The sequence below is a fragment of the Scatophagus argus genome, chromosome 7 (genome assembly GCF_020382885.2).
Source record: "Scatophagus argus isolate fScaArg1 chromosome 7, fScaArg1.pri, whole genome shotgun sequence".
NCBI lineage: Eukaryota > Metazoa > Chordata > Actinopteri > Scatophagidae > Scatophagus > Scatophagus argus.
The window spans coordinates 15,015,652-15,036,642 of record NC_058499.1 but is presented as its reverse complement, the minus strand read 5'-3'; the positions used below and the strand labels follow the sequence as shown (position 1 = coordinate 15,036,642).

At 42.2% G+C, this 20,991-nt stretch overlaps 1 protein-coding gene across 1 annotated transcript; it reads left to right on the top strand.

The window, feature by feature from the left end:
• Positions 1-291: 291 nt before the first annotated feature.
• Positions 292-19,317, top strand: polr3b (polymerase (RNA) III (DNA directed) polypeptide B). Its single transcript, XM_046394684.1, has 28 exons — positions 292-486; positions 852-884; positions 1,405-1,461; positions 1,542-1,606; positions 1,735-1,810; positions 2,286-2,386; positions 2,643-2,734; positions 2,837-2,954; positions 3,307-3,415; positions 4,230-4,352; positions 6,123-6,239; positions 6,321-6,455; positions 7,635-7,796; positions 8,700-8,900; positions 9,137-9,299; positions 10,135-10,288; positions 10,534-10,608; positions 10,724-10,822; positions 10,931-11,058; positions 12,131-12,340; positions 12,463-12,621; positions 13,580-13,697; positions 13,859-14,001; positions 16,185-16,288; positions 17,546-17,712; positions 18,079-18,192; positions 18,396-18,569; positions 18,914-19,317. Exons 1-28 carry the CDS (start codon positions 415-417, stop codon positions 19,041-19,043), a joined length of 3,399 nt encoding a protein of 1,132 aa, XP_046250640.1. The 5' UTR covers positions 292-414; the 3' UTR covers positions 19,044-19,317.
• The last annotated feature ends 1,674 nt before the right edge of the window (positions 19,318-20,991 follow it).

Here is a 20,991-nt window from a genome sequence, read left to right as displayed (position 1 = left end):
CCCTAATTCATATTCTACTTTTTATAAGAGGAGGTTAGCTTCGTTTATAGCCTAAGTGACCAAATTGATCAGTACCTAATTAAATCAGTATCTGTAAAATGTAGTTTTCAGTGAGTGCAGTGATTTCATACTGTTGTATATTTTCACAGACACTTGCTAGATAACCAACCTTACTTGCATATAAACATACATGAAATATTTACACCTTATCGCACTACATTTAACAACCAGTTACTCCACGATTTTCCAGCACCACAAAATTACCGGAACGATGTATTTGGTTACGTCGGCACGGACGTTTTACAGTGGAACACACAGAAGAGACGCATGTTGGAGCGACTTCCGACGCCGTATATCAACACTGACAGAACGACCAGAAGTTTATGTATTTACTGTTGAACAGTGGGAACAACTATGGAGGTGCTTGGAGGAGAGTTTGGTGACATGACTCCTCAGGAGCTGGCGGCTCCTGTCAACACCGTAGCGGTGAGTTTAGAAGAAATAAAGACTCAAAGTTTCACACCACGAGTACAGAGGAGCTAACATGGTGGCTAACAACCCGGAGAAACATAACAGAACAGCCTTAGCTACACTGTGGACGGGCACCTGAACGTGAACTGCAGGCCGTGTGTCAGTTTGCTGTGGTTTGGCTGTATGAAAGAGTCGCATTTACTCACATTTTGACGGAGGACTTGTTACGTTGCAGCTTGAAGACACCTTAGCTCACTGATTGAAATTATCATCAGTTGCAGGATGAAAGTTGTGTCAGGAAAATTGCTCTTACTGCTTATATACTGTAGAGTCAAATAAAACCTGTTGTGTTTTTTTCGGTTTTTATTTCTCTCTGGCAGGAAAAATGGAAACTTTTACCAGCTTTTCTGAAGGTAACAACACATCTTCATCCGCCTGCTCTGCATCCCAAACATTTTACTGAATTTTATGCTGCTTCTGGTCTAAAAACCCTTTCTGATGCAATGTGAAAATTTATATTGTAATATAGTATTTGTATATTTCATATAAAAATCGGCTGAGAAATGGGTAAAATAATCAGACATACAAGTCTGTTTTTCTTTTAATCTAACTGAATTATTCATAAACCAAGGCACTTCGTGAGTAAGTGCAAAAATCATACTGCAGTCTAAAACAGGCCCACTCATTGGCTTGATATCTTGCTTATATTTGCCTCACACACCTGTTAATATTAATGTGATAGCTACTACGCTAAACTGTATGCAAGCAGGTGTGTGCACTGACATTAAGTCTGGATTTATGTCGATGTTTTGCAGTATTTAAAGTCTAATCATTTTGTTATTGTTATTGTATACATCATGAACTTTATATCTCCAAGCACAACCCATAGGTTCCCTGTCATTTTTTTTACCTGTTGTTCAATCTGTCTTCCAGGTGAAAGGACTCGTGAAGCAACACATTGACTCTTTCAACTATTTCATCAACGTGGAGGTAAAACATGACCGCAACGCGAGTGTGTGTCTTACAGCTGTTTCAGCTGCGTCTTTATGCAAATGTGTCTTATTTTCCAGATAAAGAAAATAATGAAAGCGAATGAGAAGATCACAAGTGATGCCGATCCCATGTGGTACCTCAAGTAAGTCGCATGAAGTGTCAGTATGTGCATTGACTGACAGTAACATAACCCTGATGACCCACAGACATACATGTCTCAGCTTCTAGGCTCAGTTTTGAGTTCAGAATGTTGACATATTTCCTATCCAGGTACCTCAATATCTACGTCGGCATGCCTGATGTTGAGGAAAGCTTCAACGTAACCAGACCAGTCTCTCCTCATGAGGTGAGCTTACTTTGTTGTGTTAAAGAATGTGAGCCATTTTTGACTATAAACTTTGTGTGCTTGTCGATCAACTGACAGACTCTTTAAAGGCTGTAATTTTGATAACCGAGGAAGCAATTTCAACTGCCACACATCTGCTGGTTGCAGCTTCTCAAGTGTGAAAATTTTCTGTTTTTCTCTGTTTTATATTATCGATTATAAAACATTTTTGTGTTTGTGACAGTAGATCAACCAAAAAAAACAAACAAAAAAAAAATTTCTTTTGTTCTCTAAACCTACAGTATGATGCACATTTTCCACTTTGTTTTGATATTTATGGGACTAAATCATTTATTAGATAAAATAAACCCATATTGATTGGATCATCTAAAAATCGTCAACAGTTGTAGCCCTAACAGGGATCGCTGAAGTATCATAAATGATGATGACATTAAGTATCAGGAAAGAAGCTGATCATTCCCGTCTGTTTTCACAGTGTCGTCTCAGAGACATGACCTACTCAGCGCCCATCACAGTGGACATAGAGTACACTCGTGGCAGTCAGAGAATCATCCGCAATGCACTGCCCATTGGAAGGTATCATAGTTTGTCTTTTTGTGTCCCACAGTGTCACATCAGGTGACTTGATCTCTGACCTTCAAGGTCAGAAAGAGTCTCAGTCAGGGTCTAACAACTTTTACACACCTTTCCTACCCATAATTTCTTCTCTTCTTTTATTTCTCCTAAGTCCTATAAAACAATCAGCAAACATACACACAATGATATAATTTTGTATTAAGTTGTCTTGTTCTTGTTACAAATGTATTTGTGATCTTTTTTTTTTTAATTGCAGGATGCCAATCATGCTGCGAAGCTCCAACTGTGTTCTCACAGGAAAGACGCCCATGGAGTTTTCAAAACTCAATGAATGTCCTCTGGATCCAGGTGCCCACAGGATGACACTGAATGAGAGCAATGACACAGTCTAATAATCATCAGTCTCATTTGTGATGATGATTTATATGCACTTTTTGTATTTCTTTACAGGGGGTTATTTCATTGTAAAAGGTCAGGAGAAAGTTATTCTGATCCAAGAGCAGCTCTCAAAGAATCGAATCATTGTGGAGCAGGACAGGAAGGGTGCTGTCGGCGCCTCAGTTACCAGGTACTGTAACAACATATCCTCTGACGTCGAACTCGGTGCCGTGACAAAACAGACATCATGAGTCTCAATCAAATGAGCTGCTGCGTGTATGTGATGTGATAAGAATATATAAATGTAAAATGTAGATTTCATAAAACACACACTCCTCAATAGCACTGCAAGAGGTCATGAATCTCCACGGAATACCTTTAATACCTGATACTGCTTCTTGTTGCGTTTATACGTATTATGTTATTTTAGTTTGTAGTTCTCCACAGTCAGTCATATTTTTGTGACGCCATTCACTTTCAGTATCAAACCGTCTGTTTCTTCATCTGCTCCGATTTTAATTTAATCTTGTGTCCAATTCCAGCTCCACTCATGAGAAGAAAAGCAGAACTAATATGATTGTCAAGCAAGGCAGATTCTATCTGAGACACAACACGCTGTCAGAGGACGCCCCGATTGCCATCATATTCAAGGTAAAAGAGTTGGTGATGATGATGATTATTCTGATGAGCACTGACACAGCCAAGTAATACCCAGTAGGGGGTGCTGCAAGTCAGCTAGATGACTTTAGATGAAGTTGCGTTTTGAAACTTGTTTGTTTCCTCAGTAAGTTTTTCTGACCAAATATTCTGTGTTTCCGTCTGTTTTGCTACGCCACCCCGAGTTGTCGGTGGACAATTTCACAAAAGATATTTACGTAGAGAAAGGTTTTGTTGCAGGTTAGCTTGTCGTTGGAGGTCACTCTTTTCATTAACTCGTCCTCAGATTCATTTTCATGCCTCGCCCTTTGCTTTCAATTAAAATGTCACAGTTAGCCAGCTGGCATCATTAACTCGTTTCCCCTCTGAGGATGAATCTCACCAAACATGGTAACATGTGAGCAAAGAGTGTTTGGTTGTCGTCCGCAGGACACTGTTTGCACCCACGCTCTGTTTGCTGTGCGGGTGTATATCCTGGGTGACTTTTTCCCGGTCTCTGCCGGTGTTTGGCAGCGGCTGCAGAAACAAGCTCGGATCCAGTGTGTGACAGACGGATCAGTTCCCACAGCTTCACATTTCCTTATGCAAATGTCAGACAATCTTATGACTCCCAGTTCGCTTCTCCCTCCCTTCATACACACTTCTCGTCCTTACGCCTCCTGGCTCACCTCTTGTTCCAATCACTGGATCCAAAATGTCACCTCACCTATAATCGCTTTACATGGATACATAAACGAAACATTTAAGGTATTCTTTAATTTAGTTTGGTACACACTTTCACTCGCTCTTTTGCTTGTCTTTCACACAGGGTATGGGCGTAGAAAGTGACCAAGAGATCGTGCAGATGATCGGCACGGAGGAGCACGTCATGGCCAGCTTTGCCCCGAGCCTGGAGGAGTGTCAGAAGGCCCAGATCTTCACACAGACTCAGGTACCTCAGAGCTCAGTGATATGGTTGAAATCATTTTTATAAAACCAAAGAAATTCTCAGCTGGTTTTTCCCACATAAAAAGACAGCTAACTAGTTAAAGGAAATCCTACTTGTGTCTCAGGATGGAGCTTTAATTTTCTTCTTATCATGAGTGTAGTCATCGTAAGACGCCATACATGTCTTGATTGAAGATGCTTTTTTGCAAGAATTATACAGCACAGGACAAAAATAAAACTGGCACTGTTAATAAATCATAATACAAAAAGTAAAAGAGAAAATGGAAGACTGAAAAGAAAAATCCAATAAAACGCAACAACAAAAAATGAAAGTGACAGACTCAAAAATATTGAGTAGACCCAGAACTTAAGGCTTTACCTTGATGTTATTCAGTTTAGTCTTTACTTTTCTAAAAGATCATCTGTGGAGTCTCAGGGGTCATTTATGACGCACTGTTGGTCAGCTAAATTTGTTGCATCATGGAAATATATTGCATTATATTTAAACTTCACCCATGTCCACCCAGGTATTAAACCTCCAGATATCTGGACTACATGAGACCACAGAAAACAATAACATGAAAACATATCATTACAGTATAATTAATATTCCTATTAATTGTAAGTCAATAAACAACGATGAAATTTGTCCATTAAGCAGGATGTTGTTGTTCAGACACAGAAACAAGCACCTCCTGCCTGTTGACAGAATCTATTTTCTTTGTCTGTCTTTGATCAGATGACTAAGAGTCTGTCTTACCAGCTGGTTAAGTAATGCTTTTCATGGCTTATTCAGGAGGCCCACATGTTTTCTTTGACGTCTACAGATGAATGCAATCGGCCAATTTGTTTTTCATAAAGATTATGTTGTTAGAGGAACCACTGATGCATTGATGAGGCCATATTTGCTTCCTAGCAACCAGTCGATGCAGCTCTCATGTTCCTCTGTCTGCCAGCCTCCCTGATGCCTATTCATGGTATTCATTGGGTCATTGTATTGTGCACAATGACGCCTAAATCTATATCATTAAAGGCAGATAAGGCTTAAGAAACATTGTTGTCAGATTATGATAAGTTATCTGCCAAAACCAAAATTTGACTGTCGTCTCTTTTTTTCAAGTGTTATATACTAATTAGACACCGGATACAGGATTTTATCAAATAGTGTGTGTATGTATGTATATATATTTTTATATATATTTATATATACTGTACATATATGTATATTGCTCTAAATTGTGCCTGTAATTGTTTTTGCACTGTTCATTTATTTATATATTATATATATATATATATTTTCAGCTTCATTGGGAACAGGGTGGGTGGTCTTGCTAAAAGTCCTCGACCTCATTAACCTTTGACCTTTCTGTTGAGGGCTACACAGGCACACCGTGGCAGGTGTGTGTGGGTGTGTGTGTATGCACATGCATGCATTATGCTCTTTGTGATTCACTTGACCTCAGCTCGAGCAGTTGTGTGCATTTTTTGTGCTCGTTCTCAAGAAAATTCCACACATATGAATCATTTTACAGTAACATAAGTGTCGCCACATGCCTTTTAAATGCAGCAGTTGATTTAAAAGAAGAAGAATCAGCTTTATTGACAGTATATATATTTTTACGTACACACACTGAATTTGTCTTCTGCATTTAACCCATCCTTAGATGAACACACATGCAACACCCAAACAGGGCTATCATAATGGCGCCGGTATCAAACATTTTTCAAGCGCTCTCCTGTTGACTTTTCCATCCGACTTCTGCTATGATTTCAGGCTCTGAGGTACCTCGGGAATAAAGTGCGGAGACAGCGCATGTGGGGAGGCCCCAAAAAGACCAAGATGGAGGAAGCCAGAGAGCTTTTGGCGTCTCTTATCCTCACACATGTTCCTGTATGTTAACACACGGGCGAGAATCGTGGTTTGTACTCGGTATATTGCGCAAAGTATAAGCATTTTGTGTGTTGTCTGTAGGTGAAAGAGTTTAACTTTCGCGCTAAGTGCATTTACCTGGCTGTGATGGTACGGAGGGTGATCCTCGCTCAAGGGGATAACAAGGTGGACGACAGGGATTACTATGGAAACAAACGTCTTGAGTTGGCCGGACAGGTAAACCTCCATGCACCCGTCCTCCGTGTGGTCTCATTAACTGCTTATATGATGCCATACTTTAACCTGCCATTCAGTCAGTCGTCTTACATTTCACATCACGTGAAAAGAAACTGAAGGTCTGTTAAGTTCATTTTATTTACTTTGTCAGCTGAGAAACATGAAATCAGAAAGGAGTTCAGTTGCGACATTCAAAAGGCACCCCGTTGAACTGTGCGTGTACTCATTTCAATCACTTCTGTCAACCAAAAGGTGTTTACCACCCTTTCTTTACTCATAGAGCCACTACAAAACAGGCTTCATGCTTATTAATAATACATGTTTAGAAAAGTACCAATAATGCTCACATGCTTTAGCGCTAATGGATCACAGCGCTGGACCAGAGGACAGCGGTCGCTCCAACTCTGATCTCTCACCTGCATCTTTGTTCCTGCCTCCTTCTTTTAATAAGGCTCTCATTATTTCTCCCTCAGCTTTGTTTTTCTCTGTTTTGTTTTTGTCCCCCACCCCCCTCCCCGTATTTCAGCCTGGCTTTGTCAGGAGAGAGATATGCAGTGGCACCAAAATCCAGAGGCTGTGGAAGCATGGGGATTTTTCAGCACCGTGACAATAGAATTGCTGCCTTGACTGGAACGATTGAGCTAATCCGCAGGCTCGGCTCTGATAATGTAATTACTGCTGTCTTAAGGCCTTTAATTTTCCCCCCCAACCTGCTCTGTATAAGGAGCAGGAGAGGGGGGGAGGGGGCACAGAGCCCTCTTTCAATAGGGGGCTTACACACTAACAACGCCAGCAATCTCCTCACTCTCCAATTATGGTTCCCTGACATTCAGCTAATTGGCCTGGCTGCGCAACGGAAGCTTAATTTCTTTATTAATTTTAAGCAGCGCTGCCTGTTTGTTTTGATGTATGCTAATGCACAGGGTGGGGGGTTGTGAGAGAGGTTGCCTCCTGTAGGCCTGGTGGAGGAGGACAGGGACCTGGGATGGAGGCCAGGTCAGGCTTATCGGTGAGCTGGCACACCTGGTTATTAAATCTGACTGTAAACACACCTCAGCAATGATTAGAGACGGGAACAAGTGTCGGGTGCAGACAGCGCAGAGACACAATGATGACGACTTGATGAGTGAATCAGTCAAAAACTTTCTCACTAATGATGTTCTCTGTCTCTCTTTCTAGCTTCTGGCTCTGCTGTTTGAAGATCTTTTTAAGAAGTTCAACTCTGAACTGAAGAAAATCGCTGACCAGATCATCCCCAAGCAGAGAGCAGCTCAGTTTGATGTGGTGAAGCACATGCGGCAGGATCAGATCACCAACGGCATGGTCAACGCCATATCCACAGTGAGTTGGAAGAAATAAATGATGCACTTCTCCAGTAGAGGAACCTGGTTCAAACCCATATCACAACAAGCATCTGGTCTGTCGAAGCTGCCGGCTTCTTCTTTGAGCTCTGTCTCAACGTGTGGAGACTTCACTGCTAATTAGATATGTTTTTTTGAAGCAACAAACTGTAACTTTCTGGAGAAAGGTACTTCATTGTTGAGTTGGTGGCTCTGGTCAGGTCTGACGCCAACCCAAAGTGTCAGTATTTGGCGAACTGCGAGGAACTTGTCAACAATTGACTTTTCTCTTACTTAGATGCTGCCATATCTTTTGCCATCACCCAGAACCCTCTTCATCTGAAATATATTTTGAGAATAACCTGCTTGAGAATTACCCAGTAAACATCACTTTATTTCCCAATGAAACCGTGATTAGCTTCTAACAGTCCAATTAAAGCCAAAAGCAAAAGTAACAGGTTGAAAAGTTAATTCATGAAAACAAACAAAAAAAAATCAAAAGGAATATATTCTTTGTGATTATTGTTTCATTTTGTCTGTTTGATGGTCAGGTTTGTCTTTGTACATTCATGCGTTCATGCATAATTTTAATCTATCTTGTGCTGGCAAAACGAAACCGACTGTATGTCAGGCATCATCTGAGAGAACACACACCTCTGCATACGACGGCTGAGCCGTGGCATGAAGCAGTCACAGTAACTCTGTGCAGTCACAGCAACCTGGTGTTAGCAAGTGAAGGCTTGTCAAGTGAAGTCAGTTGCAGCTTGATCATGAACAATCCTCCAGTCATAACGCTTCGAAAGCACCAACATGTCTGTTGTAAGCCCAATTCACATAACAATCTTAAATCTTTCCTTTTTGTTGGCATCAGGCATTAAAAGAACAGTGAATTTTCTGTCCACAGGGCAACTGGTCTCTGAAGAGATTCAAGATGGACCGTCAGGGTGTCACTCAGGTCCTGTCTCGTCTCTCCTATATTTCGGCCCTTGGCATGATGACCAGGATCTCCTCCCAGTTTGAGAAGACCAGGAAGGTCAGCGGGCCACGCTCCTTGCAGCCGTCACAGTGGGGCATGCTGTGTCCATCTGACACTCCAGAGGGAGAGGTGAGTGAGCTGCAGCAGCCACACCTGGCCCGCTGACTGGGCCTGCTGACCCAGTGACAAACATGTTGTGTATCTGCCACAGGTTATGTATGCTGTGATGATAATTGCTGACTTATTCATTATTACAGTCCAAAATCCAAAACTGTTCCATGTGCGGTGAAAGAGAAAAGATATCAGCAGATTTGATAAAGTGGAAATATTAAGGTATATATTAATACAAATATATACCTTTGTAGGCATGTGGTCTGGTGAAGAACTTGGCTCTGATGACTCACATCACCACCGACATGGAGGACGGGCCGATCATCAAACTGGCCTTCAACCTGGGAGTAGAAGATGTGAACCTGCTGTGTGGAGAGGAGCTCTCCTACCCGAGCGTCTTCCTCGTCTTCCTCAATGGTAAGACTCCTCTGCAGCAGTGGAGCCTAATAAATACATAAATAAACAGAGTGAGAATTAACACTGCATGTTGTTGCTTTAGATCACTTGAAAAGAAAGTCTAATCCTGCCTGTTTTGAATGCATTGCTTATGAACATGAAGGGGGAAATATTTTGTTTAGTTTACAGAAGGCAATTTTGTGTTTTTGCAGGGAGGCTGATAAGTCATTCATTTCATGGCAGCAGTAGGTATTATTCTTGAGTCAGAACTTGGCCCTTTAATTACTGTATATGTTTGTCTCGCTGCTGATAACTGTCAAATTATATTAGCTGCCATACCATTTAATTAGCTGGTAGCAGCAGGTGTCAAAGCTCTTCAGAGTGTGTTCGCTGCACATGTGCCCTCACACAGAGGCAGAGCATAGTGTCTCCTCTGTTCTCCAGTCATTTGTCTGTCAGACTTGATATGAACAAACCCCTGCAGGCAGTTTGAGCTCGCCTTTCACCAGTCGTGGACGTTCGGAGCACGCTACTGTATGTGCATGCTGTTCCTCTTTTTTTTCTTGCGATTTGAAGTTTGAGAATGTGAGAGTTTTGAGTCACGGTTTTACCCAAAAGTAGAACATGCTCACTGTTTGTTTTTCCCATAATAACTTTAACCATCTGCTGCAACTTGTTGATCGGTCATGGGTTGTTGTCATTTAGACCAGAGCTGAAACAATTTGTCAATTTATTTGATCAGCAACAAATAATGCGACTGCAGTTTTGATTGTCGATTTGTGGTTTCTGTAGTCCTTAAAATATGACAAAAAGTATGTTGCCCTTATCTTTATCTCTGTCTGTATTATGTCACCAGGTAACATTCTCGGTGTGATCCGAGATCATCACAAGCTGGTCAGCACCTTCAGACTGATGCGCAGGGCGGGTTTTATCAACGAGTTTGTGTCCATTTCAACCAACTTGACTGACCGCTGCGTCTACATCTCTTCTGATGGAGGACGTCTCTGCAGGTTGGGGGAGTTTTGGGCTTTTTACACATGGCATTCATTTTACACACTGGCAAAAAATAATTGCCACATTACACATTTTGATGCTCAGATCTTTGTATGATATATTTATCAAATATTTTCGTGCAGAAAATGTTAATTTTTTGCTGAAACGATTTCTAAGATTTTTGTGTAATCACAAAGAGTGTGTAAAAGTGACACGTTAGTACTTTGACAGAGTTCAGCCTGTTGTTGTTGTTCTCCATCAGGCCGTACATCATAGTGAAGAAAGGACAACCGATGGTGAAAAACAAACACATTGAAGATCTGTCACAGGGCTACAGGTACGGCTGGCAGTCAGGAGAACTGCGTTTTGCATATAAGCAAATTATCACGATTTTGCTCTTTGGATAACTAATAAACTGGACTTTATGATTTCTGAAACATTTCTGATTCCAGAAACTTTGAGGACTTTCTGCATGAGGGCCTGGTTGAATACCTGGATGTCAATGAGGAGAATGACTGTCAGATCGCCCTTTATGAACACATGATATATAAGTGAGTGTCGTGTGATTCAGCTGACATATTTAGGAAATCAGAAAAGGTTTTCCCGAAGTCAACGTGCTGCTTTCACTGCCTCTTTTTATTTGTTTCGTATTTCTGTAGAGACACCACACACTTGGAGATTGAGCCCTTCACGCTGCTCGGTGTTTGTGCTGGCCTCATTCCCTACCCCCACCACAACCAGTCACCCAGGAACACATACCAGTGTGCTATGGGCAAGCAGGCCATGGGTAAGACTCAGCTGGGCAGGTAGACTCAGTCTGCACGCAGGTCATTAAGCTTTTCTCAAACATCCTCCACACGGCTGCTGTGCTTACTTCTGTGCATGCATACACACAAAGACAGATGCAGACAGTAATCTTGCATCTACACCATTCTTAAACCTTTTAAATCTGGCGGTTCAGAGTTTAGAGTTTTATTTGCTCGAGTTAAAATCAAACAAAAGGACATTAGAATAACAAACGCTATAGATACATGCAACCTGCTGGTTCGTCTCCCTCCAAAACCTCTGCTTCTTCTCCACTTCTTGTCAGAATACATTTGTATGTGTGATTGAGTGTTTTTCTTACGTTTGTGTGTGTGTGTGTGTGTGTGTGTGTGTGTGTGTCAGTGTGTGTATGCGCATGGACATCAAACATGGGGCGCTTGCGTAGGTTCTCTATTGTGCTGTGTGTGCGCGGAGGCCCTTTCCCTGCCAGTCACCCAGAGTGTCATTAGCAATTCATTGTGTCTGCTCTGGCTGTGCTCAGGGGGTCAGTGTGCTCAGCTGCGAAAGACCACAGAGTGCGCACCCGCAGCTCCTTGGTAACCAAAACTTCCCCAAACGGCCCAGCTAACATTCATAAGAGCCACAGTCACCCCCACCCCACCGCTTTACCTACGTCCGTCCCTTGCTTCCCTCCCCCCGTTATTACAAAAACACAGACTGGAACTATATTTGGCCCAATATCCTCTGCCTTGTCTTTTTTTGTGGGGACGGCCCTATACATGTGTAAATCTGGCTGTGTGACTCAGGCCCATTATCACAGGCTCTGTGCTTGTAGCCTGATTGTGAAGTAATAGCATCTGACAAATGTCAAGGCTTCCAGAGAAGCCAGGCTTTATGCCATTACTCGTCCAGCTCTTCCACTCAGCTGCTCTGAGACTGTGCTAACTGAGCCCTGCTCTGACACTTTAAACACCTATAAGCTGCACTGACACTGGAATTTGATGATACAAAACATAGTAAACCCTAGCAATATTTCCATATCAAAGAGTGAGTGCGTTGTAGAATTCATTTCAAGCCATTTATCCTCTCTCCAGGCACTATCGGCTACAACCAGAGGAATCGTATCGACACTCTGATGTACCTGCTGGCGTACCCTCAGAGGCCGATGGTCAAAACAAAAACCATCGAGATTATCGACTTTGAGAAGCTGCCTGCTGGTCAGAACGCCACCGTGGCTGTGATGAGCTACAGCGGCTACGACATTGAGGATGCTCTGGTCCTCAACAAAGCCTCGCTTGACAGAGGTGACAGGAAACATGTTGTCATTCTCACAGGATTTTTTAGGCTTTTTTTCCTGTCTCAGCGTATCAGCAACCTGTTTAGGAAGCAGAAACTTTAAAAGCCTAATTGGTACATTTTTCTCCAGGTTTTGGCAGGTGTCTAGTCTATAAAAATGCCAAGTGCACTCTGCGGCGGTACACCAACCAGACCTTTGACAAGGTGATGGGGCCCATGCTGGATGCTGCCACACGAAAACCCATCTGGAGGCACAGCATCCTGGACGCTGATGGTATCTGCTCCCCTGGTGAGTACAAGCAGGGCTGGGAGAGACCCAGCATGCCTTGCTGCTCTTTACCTTTTTAACTACATAGTTAATAATACCACAAGGGTAGTCTATAACTTTACTCTTAACTTTACTGTAACTCTAATACTTTAATGTTAAATCTTTTAATGTGAGGGATGATTTGATGTGCAGCCTTTTAAGTTTCTTCAGGTTAGTTTAGTTTGTTACTAATGTTTCACTCAGTTTTTCAGGTGTTTAAAGTCCAGTGAAATTATATCAATACTTAACAACCCCTTGTGAACTAAAGGGACATACTGAATAAATATTCAGTATGATAGGAAGGTCCAAGTAGAGGGATTTCTGAAGATGTGTAATCACTTTATGAGTTGATTCTGTTTATGTCTCCTTGCCGAGCATCACTGCAGGTTACAATTAAAGAGTCACTGTTTTACAGGAAAAGAAAAGGGCCTCCAGTCTCTTTAAAATCTCTCAGTCTAGTCGAATGGCATTACAACATTATCAGAGTATCAAACTGTCTTTATTAAGGCTTCGTTTTGTGGTGTCACATACCAGTGAAGGACACTATCATTATTCAGTAAGTTAATTAGCACACTTGATTCTCTTGCCTACAGTTAACTATGGTCACTTAATACAAATTCGGATGACATGGTGTCGACCATGTTGAAAAAGCCGAGGTGTACGTTGTTTTACGGTGGCTACTTCTGCAGATGGAACACTATGTTAGTTTTCAAGTCACAATAATTAAAGAATTGCATTTACAGGTAATGTGCAGGTGAACTCCACATCCATTTGTCAGTGGAGATGTACAAGGAAGACATCTATCTGTGCACGTCAGCTCTGACTTGTGCAAGATTTTAGACCCTGACTATTTTGTCAAAGGCCTAATAAGAGTCACATGACATGTCGGCCAACTTAACGCCGTGACAAACTTGTGTGATGTGTTATGTTTGTGGCGCAGGTGAGAGAGTGGAGAACAAGCAGGTGCTGGTGAATAAGTCCATGCCTACTGTCACCCAGACACCACTGGAGGGCAGTACCCAGCCAGGCCAGCCCCAGTACAGAGATGTGCCCATCAGGTGAGTGCACTGAACACCACACCCACCCGACACCAACGTGTTCACTGTGACCTCAGCTTGTGTCACCTCGCTGTGGAGCCTCCTGTTCGTCTTCTGCATGTAGACTTGACTCCTGCTGTGAAGGCAGTCATGCTGACTGTTCTCTCGCTCTCTTTCTGCAGCTATAAGGGCTCAACAGACTCGTACATCGAGAAGGTCATGATCTCATCCAACGCTGAAGATGCTTTCCTCATTAAGATCCTGCTGAGGCAGACCAGGAGACCAGAGATAGGAGACAAATTCAGCAGTCGGCACGGACAGAAAGGTGTCAGCCTCTGCACTGCCACACCGTTTTCCCTTTCGAGCAGGGCAGCATACTGAGCTCAGCCGCGAGCTCAAATGTGCACAGTGCGGATGATTGCATCCTTCTTCAACACTTAGAACCCTGAATTTGAAACTGTCGTGAAAGATTGTACATGACGGGAGAAAAAAAAAAATTTAGTCGTCTCTGTAATGGAACATTCGTTGAGTCAAGTCCCAGTGGCTGTTGCTCTGTCACTGCCCCCCTGTCCTCATCTTTCAAGAGCTCTTTTCAATTAATTGGCTCTTTGTCCTGTGCCAGACTATGCAAATTTATTACAACCCAGCAGTATTCTGCTGCTACTGGGAAAAAAGTGTTTACAACCTTCATTGTTTCGCAGCACCTCCCCTATAGAGGGCTTGTATGATGTTTTAATCAAAAAGCTAACTGGCGCCATGCATAATTTACTCTCCTCATTAACGCTGTGGCCACTGGGCGGTCAGCTCAGGATGGGACAATGTCTTCTGTCTCAGATAGTGACGAAAAGAGAGGGGTCGCTGGGGGGTTAACTGGAGGAGATCTGGGTGGAAAGTCCCAGATGTGCAACTGATTCGACAGATAATTTTTAATCAGAGCTCATTCCAGTGACATTGAGCCATTAAAAGCCACTTAAAAATTAAGAGGTGCACGTGAGAGCTTTTATTTTTTGCTCCACTGATGGTGTTGTTTTTGTATGCAGAAATAACCACAGTTTCCTTTAAACAGAATTCAAAGTCGAGGTTGTGTTATTTTATTAGAAGTGAGTTTGGCTGCAGCAATAGATCTCCCAGCTAGTCATGACTAGTCTCATAAGTCCTGGTCAGCAGAGCAGAATAAGTTAATTATTTACCGGTCACACACACACTCACACACACACACACACACAGCTGTGGAGGTGTTGGAGGTGGTGGAGGGGGTGTCAGTAGTAGGGGCCCATTGTGCAAGCCGCCAGCGTGGAGCTGTATGAGCTGTGATGGAGGGCTCTGGACCCTTGCTGTTGTCTTGCCTTTCTCTGCTGATTTCATGCCTCTTTTATCATTCACTTTCACACAAAACAAACAACACAGAGGATGTCTGCTATGGGAACTAGTGTCTCTCTCTCTCTCTCTCTCCCCCCCCCCCCTTTCTGAATCTTTCTGTTCAACTTCTCCTCCATTTTCCACTTTCTTTCCCCCTCCCCTCTTTCCTCTTTCAACCTACTTTTATCCTGATATTCAAACTTTTTTTCTGCCTTTTCTTTCTTTTTATTTTCCCCTTTTACCTTGTCGTCTGGCCCTGCCATACTTGCCTTTTCTCTTTTCTTTGCACCTTCTTCCTGCTGGATGACTTTCCAGTAAATCGCTGCGCTTGTTCCCAGTCAACATCCTGTTACTACATCCTGTAAGGCATCAACAGTCTGCTGTGTTGCCGACGGGTCGGCTAATAGTGAATTTTTCCCACGTGCGCAGATTCGATTTCTCCTCTCCAGTTGATCCCCTCCACTTCCTCTGAGTTGAACTGAAAGTCATGGATGTGTAATCCTGGTCTCCCTGTCAAGCTAAGCACCTTTCTCCACTTCCTGCTCTCCTTCTCCTCTCTCCTCTTTCTCTTTTTTTTTCATTTGCAAATGGGCCTACAATCTGTTTACCCTGGCCAGGGAAGAGTGCTTCGGCCCCTCGGCAAACATTTGCACTCACACTTAAACTCCTGGCTACCAGGGCATTTGTCCCCCCATGTCATGTGAATCAAAAGACAGTCCTGTCTGTCCACATGAGTATGGAAATGTCATCCTTTGCCAGAGGTCCACACCAAACTTCTCAGCAGCAGCACACACAACAAAAACTTTTGCTCAAAGTTTGCCAATTTGTGAGAACAGTGTGGTTAGTAAAAATAGGGCTGCAGCTAACAATTGTTTTCCTCACTTGAATCTCTTGATTATTTATTTTTTTTTTTTTTAGAGCAGGGATTCAGTCAATTAAATATCAACACTATTTTTGTTTAATTTTCTGTTTAGCAGCTGATTACTTAATGGACAAATTTGTGCAAGATTGGTTGAAAATAAATCTTGTATTAAAGATGTGCTTGTTGTGCTTTAGCTGAAATTTCTGTGAAAGTACACTCATACTGCTGTGTGTACGTGTGCATTAACTTTAATCTGTCGTCTTTGTGTGTGTGTGTGTGTTTGTCAGGTGTTTGTGGCCTGATTGTTCCACAGGAGGACATGCCGTTCTGTGACACGGGCATCTGTCCAGACATCATCATGAACCCTCACGGATATCCATCCAGAATGACGGTACGACTCAGCTGTGTGGGGCTGAAACTAACAATCGTTTTCATCACACATTATTCTGCTGAGTGTTTTCTCAATAAATCATTTTACTGTCTTGTCTTTAAAATGTCAGAAAATACCCCAGGGTGATGTATTCAAGTCAGTACTGCAGCTAATGAGTATTTTCATTATTAATTGATTTAAATATTTATTTCCTTGATTATTCAATCCATAGTTCAGTGTATAATAGTTAAAAATGCATTTTATACTTTTCCCGCAGTCCAAGATGACAACTCCAGTGTTGTTTTGTGCGACGAACGGTTCAAAATCCACCAGCAAATGTTTGTCACTTTTTGTTTAAAAAGCAACTGAATCAATTCAGCCAATTATTTTCATTCAGTTAAATGACTGCTATTTGAGCTCTAACATTCTGTGTTACATTTGTCAGGTAGGTCAGATCATCTTTTGATTTGGGGAAAATTTGGTAATTTTTTTTTGGTTTTGATCTAAACCTTGCAGGCTGTCAGTTGTTTGTGACTTTTTTTTTTTTTTTTTTTTTTTTGCTGCAAGTTCAGCCTGAATCACCTCCGTCTCTGTGTTGACCGTCGCTCTTCATAAGTTTGTGTGGGCTCTTCTGAGACAAAACCCCCATTATCTTCGCTCCTATCCTCTCTGAGTTATCATTGGCTCCCAGAGCACACGTCCATTGACGCCGCTAAGCAGCAATCTTACTTTTCACAAACAGATATTTGTTGCTGCGGAGAGTGCTGCCAGAGGCGCCGCTGTCTGTCGCGGTGTGTGGAGGTTTTATCAAACATGCACAGTATATCTGAACAGTAGGATGGTGCTGAATGCGAATGACATGAGACTTGGCCCCGTTTCTGCTTGTCTTTTTGTGCCTTACACTGTAAAAGAAAAAAACTGGAGGGATCCTTACTGCTGAAGTTGTCAGTGCCAGCGTGTTTGCCTGCTGTGGTTGTCATGGAAAAGACTTAGAAATGTTTGGCTCTGGAGGATGTTTCTGCAGCCTGAGAGTGAAATGAGAGTAGGTGTTTCCTTTTATGTGATGGGGTCAGGGGTCCCCTGAGTGCGACCTCAGTGGAATTGTTGAAATCAGTCATCCTTACACTCCTGGTCCCACCTCAAGGGGATACATGTGTAATCTAATCTCACCCACAATATCAACATTTGGTACCAGGAGAGAGTGTTAATCACAAACAGTTTATGAACAGAGCCATTGTTACATTTCTGGACTTGAAAGAGTTGGTCTGATCCCGTCAGGTGGGGAAATTGATCGAACTGCTAGCTGGAAAGGCAGGAGTCCTGGACGGGAGGTTTCACTACGGCACGGCCTTCGGAGGCAGCAAAGTGAAGGATGTGTGTGAGGATCTCATCCGTTATGGATACCACTACCAGGGCAAAGACTACGTCACCTCAGGAATCACTGGGTAAAAGAGATCATGTTTCATCCCATCAAATACGACTCATGCACAAATCACATGACTGCTTAACAATCTCCAAAGTGCACCATCATCATGTTCAACATACTAAACCCCTTTTCAGAACCCTTTTAACAACTAATAATAGCTATTCGTTGTTGGTGTCATCAGTGAAACCTGTAGGTAGATATGAAGAAGCAGCCATTCCTCACGTGACAAGATGTTTAGTATTTTTACTTTATAAGTGACTGATTTTTACGTTACTCTTAATCCTCTTGTGTCCTAATAAAGACATTCTAAATTTTAGTGTCTACTAGATATTTATGGATGCATTAATTTGATATTTCTGTTTGATGATTGCGATTTTCCCCACAGAGAACCCCTGGAGGCGTATATCTACTTTGGACCAGTGTATTATCAGAAACTGAAGCACATGGTCCTTGACAAAATGCATGCCAGAGCTCGAGGGCCCAGAGCTGTTCTCACCAGGTAAACTTAGAGGTCTTATTGTAATTACATACTCTTATATCAATCTCTGTCACTCTAGTGATATTATTGTGCTGCTTCTGAAGTTTTCTAACCAGCTTTCTGCAAGTTTGCGTCAGTGAAGTCGATGCCTTTCAGTAGAAGTAGATATAAACTGCTTGTCTCACCTGTTTGTATTTTCCCGATTGCGTCTTTCGTGCCATCAGGCAGCCGACGGAGGGCCGCTCCAGAGATGGAGGTCTGCGTCTGGGAGAGATGGAACGTGACTGTCTGATTGGCTACGGAGCGAGCATGTTACTGCTGGAGCGCCTCATGATCTCCAGTGACGCCTTCGAGGTGGACGTGTGCGGACAGTGCGGCCTGTTGGGATACTCTGGGTGGTAAGCTGGACACTTCTTTGGACATCTGCAGTTTCTCTTGTAGGCCAGTGTGCAGGCTGAATGTTTATGTTAGCCCGATCTTAAAAATTTAGCATCTGCATCTTTATGGTTTTGACGTCACCCAACTGTAACTGGGCTCTCATTGGCTGCTGAGTCTGAATCGCTGGTCTTTGTTGAAGCCAGTGAGGTTAGACACTAAATGTCTAATGGAACCTAACAAACTAGCATATGTCAAACATGTTTTAGCGTAGACCAAAAACTGTGGCCTGGATGGTAGTGACAAAATACAGAACACAGAGTTAAACATATCCATTAATCCTCTTTTCCTTTTTTAAATTGTCCAGGTGTCACTACTGTAAGTCTTCCTGTCATGTTTCCTCCCTACGTATACCGTACGCCTGCAAGCTGCTGTTCCAGGAGCTGCAGTCCATGAACATCATCCCCCGACTCAAACTGTCGCGCTACAACGAGTGAGCAGCACAGGGACAGAAACACAGTCTGTGAGAGCGAAGGGCTGACACTTGGATTGGTACAAGTTACGAAGTCTGAAACGGATTGATTTGTAAAAACTATCGGAGAAGAAAGAAATGCACCCAAGCAAAAAAAAAAACTAAACATTTTTTTTGACATTTCTGTTGGTGTTCATTAAGCAAGACAAGTGAAGTTTCTCATTTATGTTGATACTTTGTCACAGTTATGCTCTTTGTATGTGTACATAATAAACGCATAAAAAAATATTTTCTAATCAGCTGTTGTGTTTGCTACTTTTTAATTACTGTAACTGTGGTGGAGTTATGCTCCCCGGGCGCTTGATGCAGCCCACTGCTCCTGTGTGTGTCACTGCATGTTGCATGTGTGTGTGTGTGTTTCAATCAGTGATGGGTTAAAAGCAGAGAAGTAATTTCCCAGCTTGGGATTAATAAAGTAACTTAAATTGACATTTGCTTTTTAAATCTAAAAACAAATTTAGATCAAGTTTGAAGTAATAACAGATTAGGAACAAATAGCTGCAGGCAGTGAACAGTGTGGTGTGCACCCCTTAATTTTTTGTGAAGGTAAAGCCTTTGCATTGTGGGCTTTGTTCCTTATGTGTCTGCTGAAGGATTTTCAAAAACATAAGAAGTATTTTACGTGGTTAAATATGTCTTCCTGTGCTGCAGTGGAGGCACTATGTGGGCAGTATGTGTGGAATTTGTATCACCACAATGAAATAATAAAGTGTGATTTTTGCAAATGTATGAGTAATCTTCACAGAAAATATTGAAATTATTGTTGTCCACTGCAGTGCACCACATGAGAACAAAACATTAGTAATTACGATTGATTTAATGATTTAAGTCCAAGAAAATTTCATCAAATTATTTTGCATGACCAACAGGCCTAAACTCAAACATATTCAATTTATAATCGAAGTTTATTCTGTAGACTGACTGATTAATCAACTAATGATTATTGCTCTCTAGGTTTTTAGGTTGTGATAACAAAAGAGCGTTACAGTATGTTTGTGTGATTTTCCTGTGATTTTCCTCAGTGAGTGACAAAACTGAATTATAACCCAGCTCATATTTATATTTATATGTCACTCAATCATGAGTCCATTAGGAGCTAATTGGTTGCTCATAAAACCATCAAAAGGAGTTTTGCTTGGGGTGTTTTTTTAATTATTTGTTTTGTTTTTATTTACAACCTGTGATGATCACAGTTTCTCAGAGTAGCGGAGGGCCACTGTCATTTGAATTTCCTGTGATAAGCAGACAGCTGGTTGCTTCATCCAACAATGTTAAGTGACAACATAGAAATAAGCAGAGCAATGCCCTCATTAGCAACAATAGGAAGAGAAAGTTGCTTTACGGTTTCCTCTTTTAAATGAAGCCTTAATACCACCAACATGTCGTATGTAGCGTAACCATACCCCCCACTCGCACACACACACACAACTCAACTGGGGCCTTTTCACTGAACAAAAGCAGTACACATCCGTTTGTGCGGGCAGGCTGTTTGAGAATAGGAAGGGTGGAAGAGGCTCTTTTGGTGGCTGCACCTGTCCTGCTTTATGAGGTTCTAATAAGAAGAAAACGGGATAGAAGAAGGGCCGTCCACCGAGGGAGATGCTCCACCTTCTCCTTATTTGACTGAAATTAATTAGATCTTCCTTTGAGATCTTCGCACCAACCACCATTTGTGCCTCTGATTATTGTGTCATTAATGGGTTGTTGTGCTATATTTCTTCTTTAATCCTCTCTCACACACTAACAATCTTGGTAGACAAGTCAAGATGATTTCCTGTTATGATGATACAGATTTTTTTTCCCCCGTCCTTGTTTCCTGTCACTCATTCCCACAGCTTTCCCCCCCCCCTGTATGTGTCTGAATGAATGCACAGACCTGTTTCAACCTAGCGTGACCCTGTGCACAGTGTAGC

Excerpts from the sequence above, each read along its gene's own strand:
- polr3b (XM_046394684.1), top strand. The coding sequence starts at position 415 with ATGGAGGTGCTTGGAGGAGAGTTTGGTGACATGACTCCTCAGGAGCTG. Across the intron at positions 487-851 it reads CTCCTGTCAACACCGTAGCG|GAAAAATGGAAACTTTTACC; the intron begins GTGAGTTTAGAA and ends TCTCTCTGGCAG. Across the intron at positions 13,698-13,858 it reads TACAGAGATGTGCCCATCAG|CTATAAGGGCTCAACAGACT; the intron begins GTGAGTGCACTG and ends CTCTTTCTGCAG.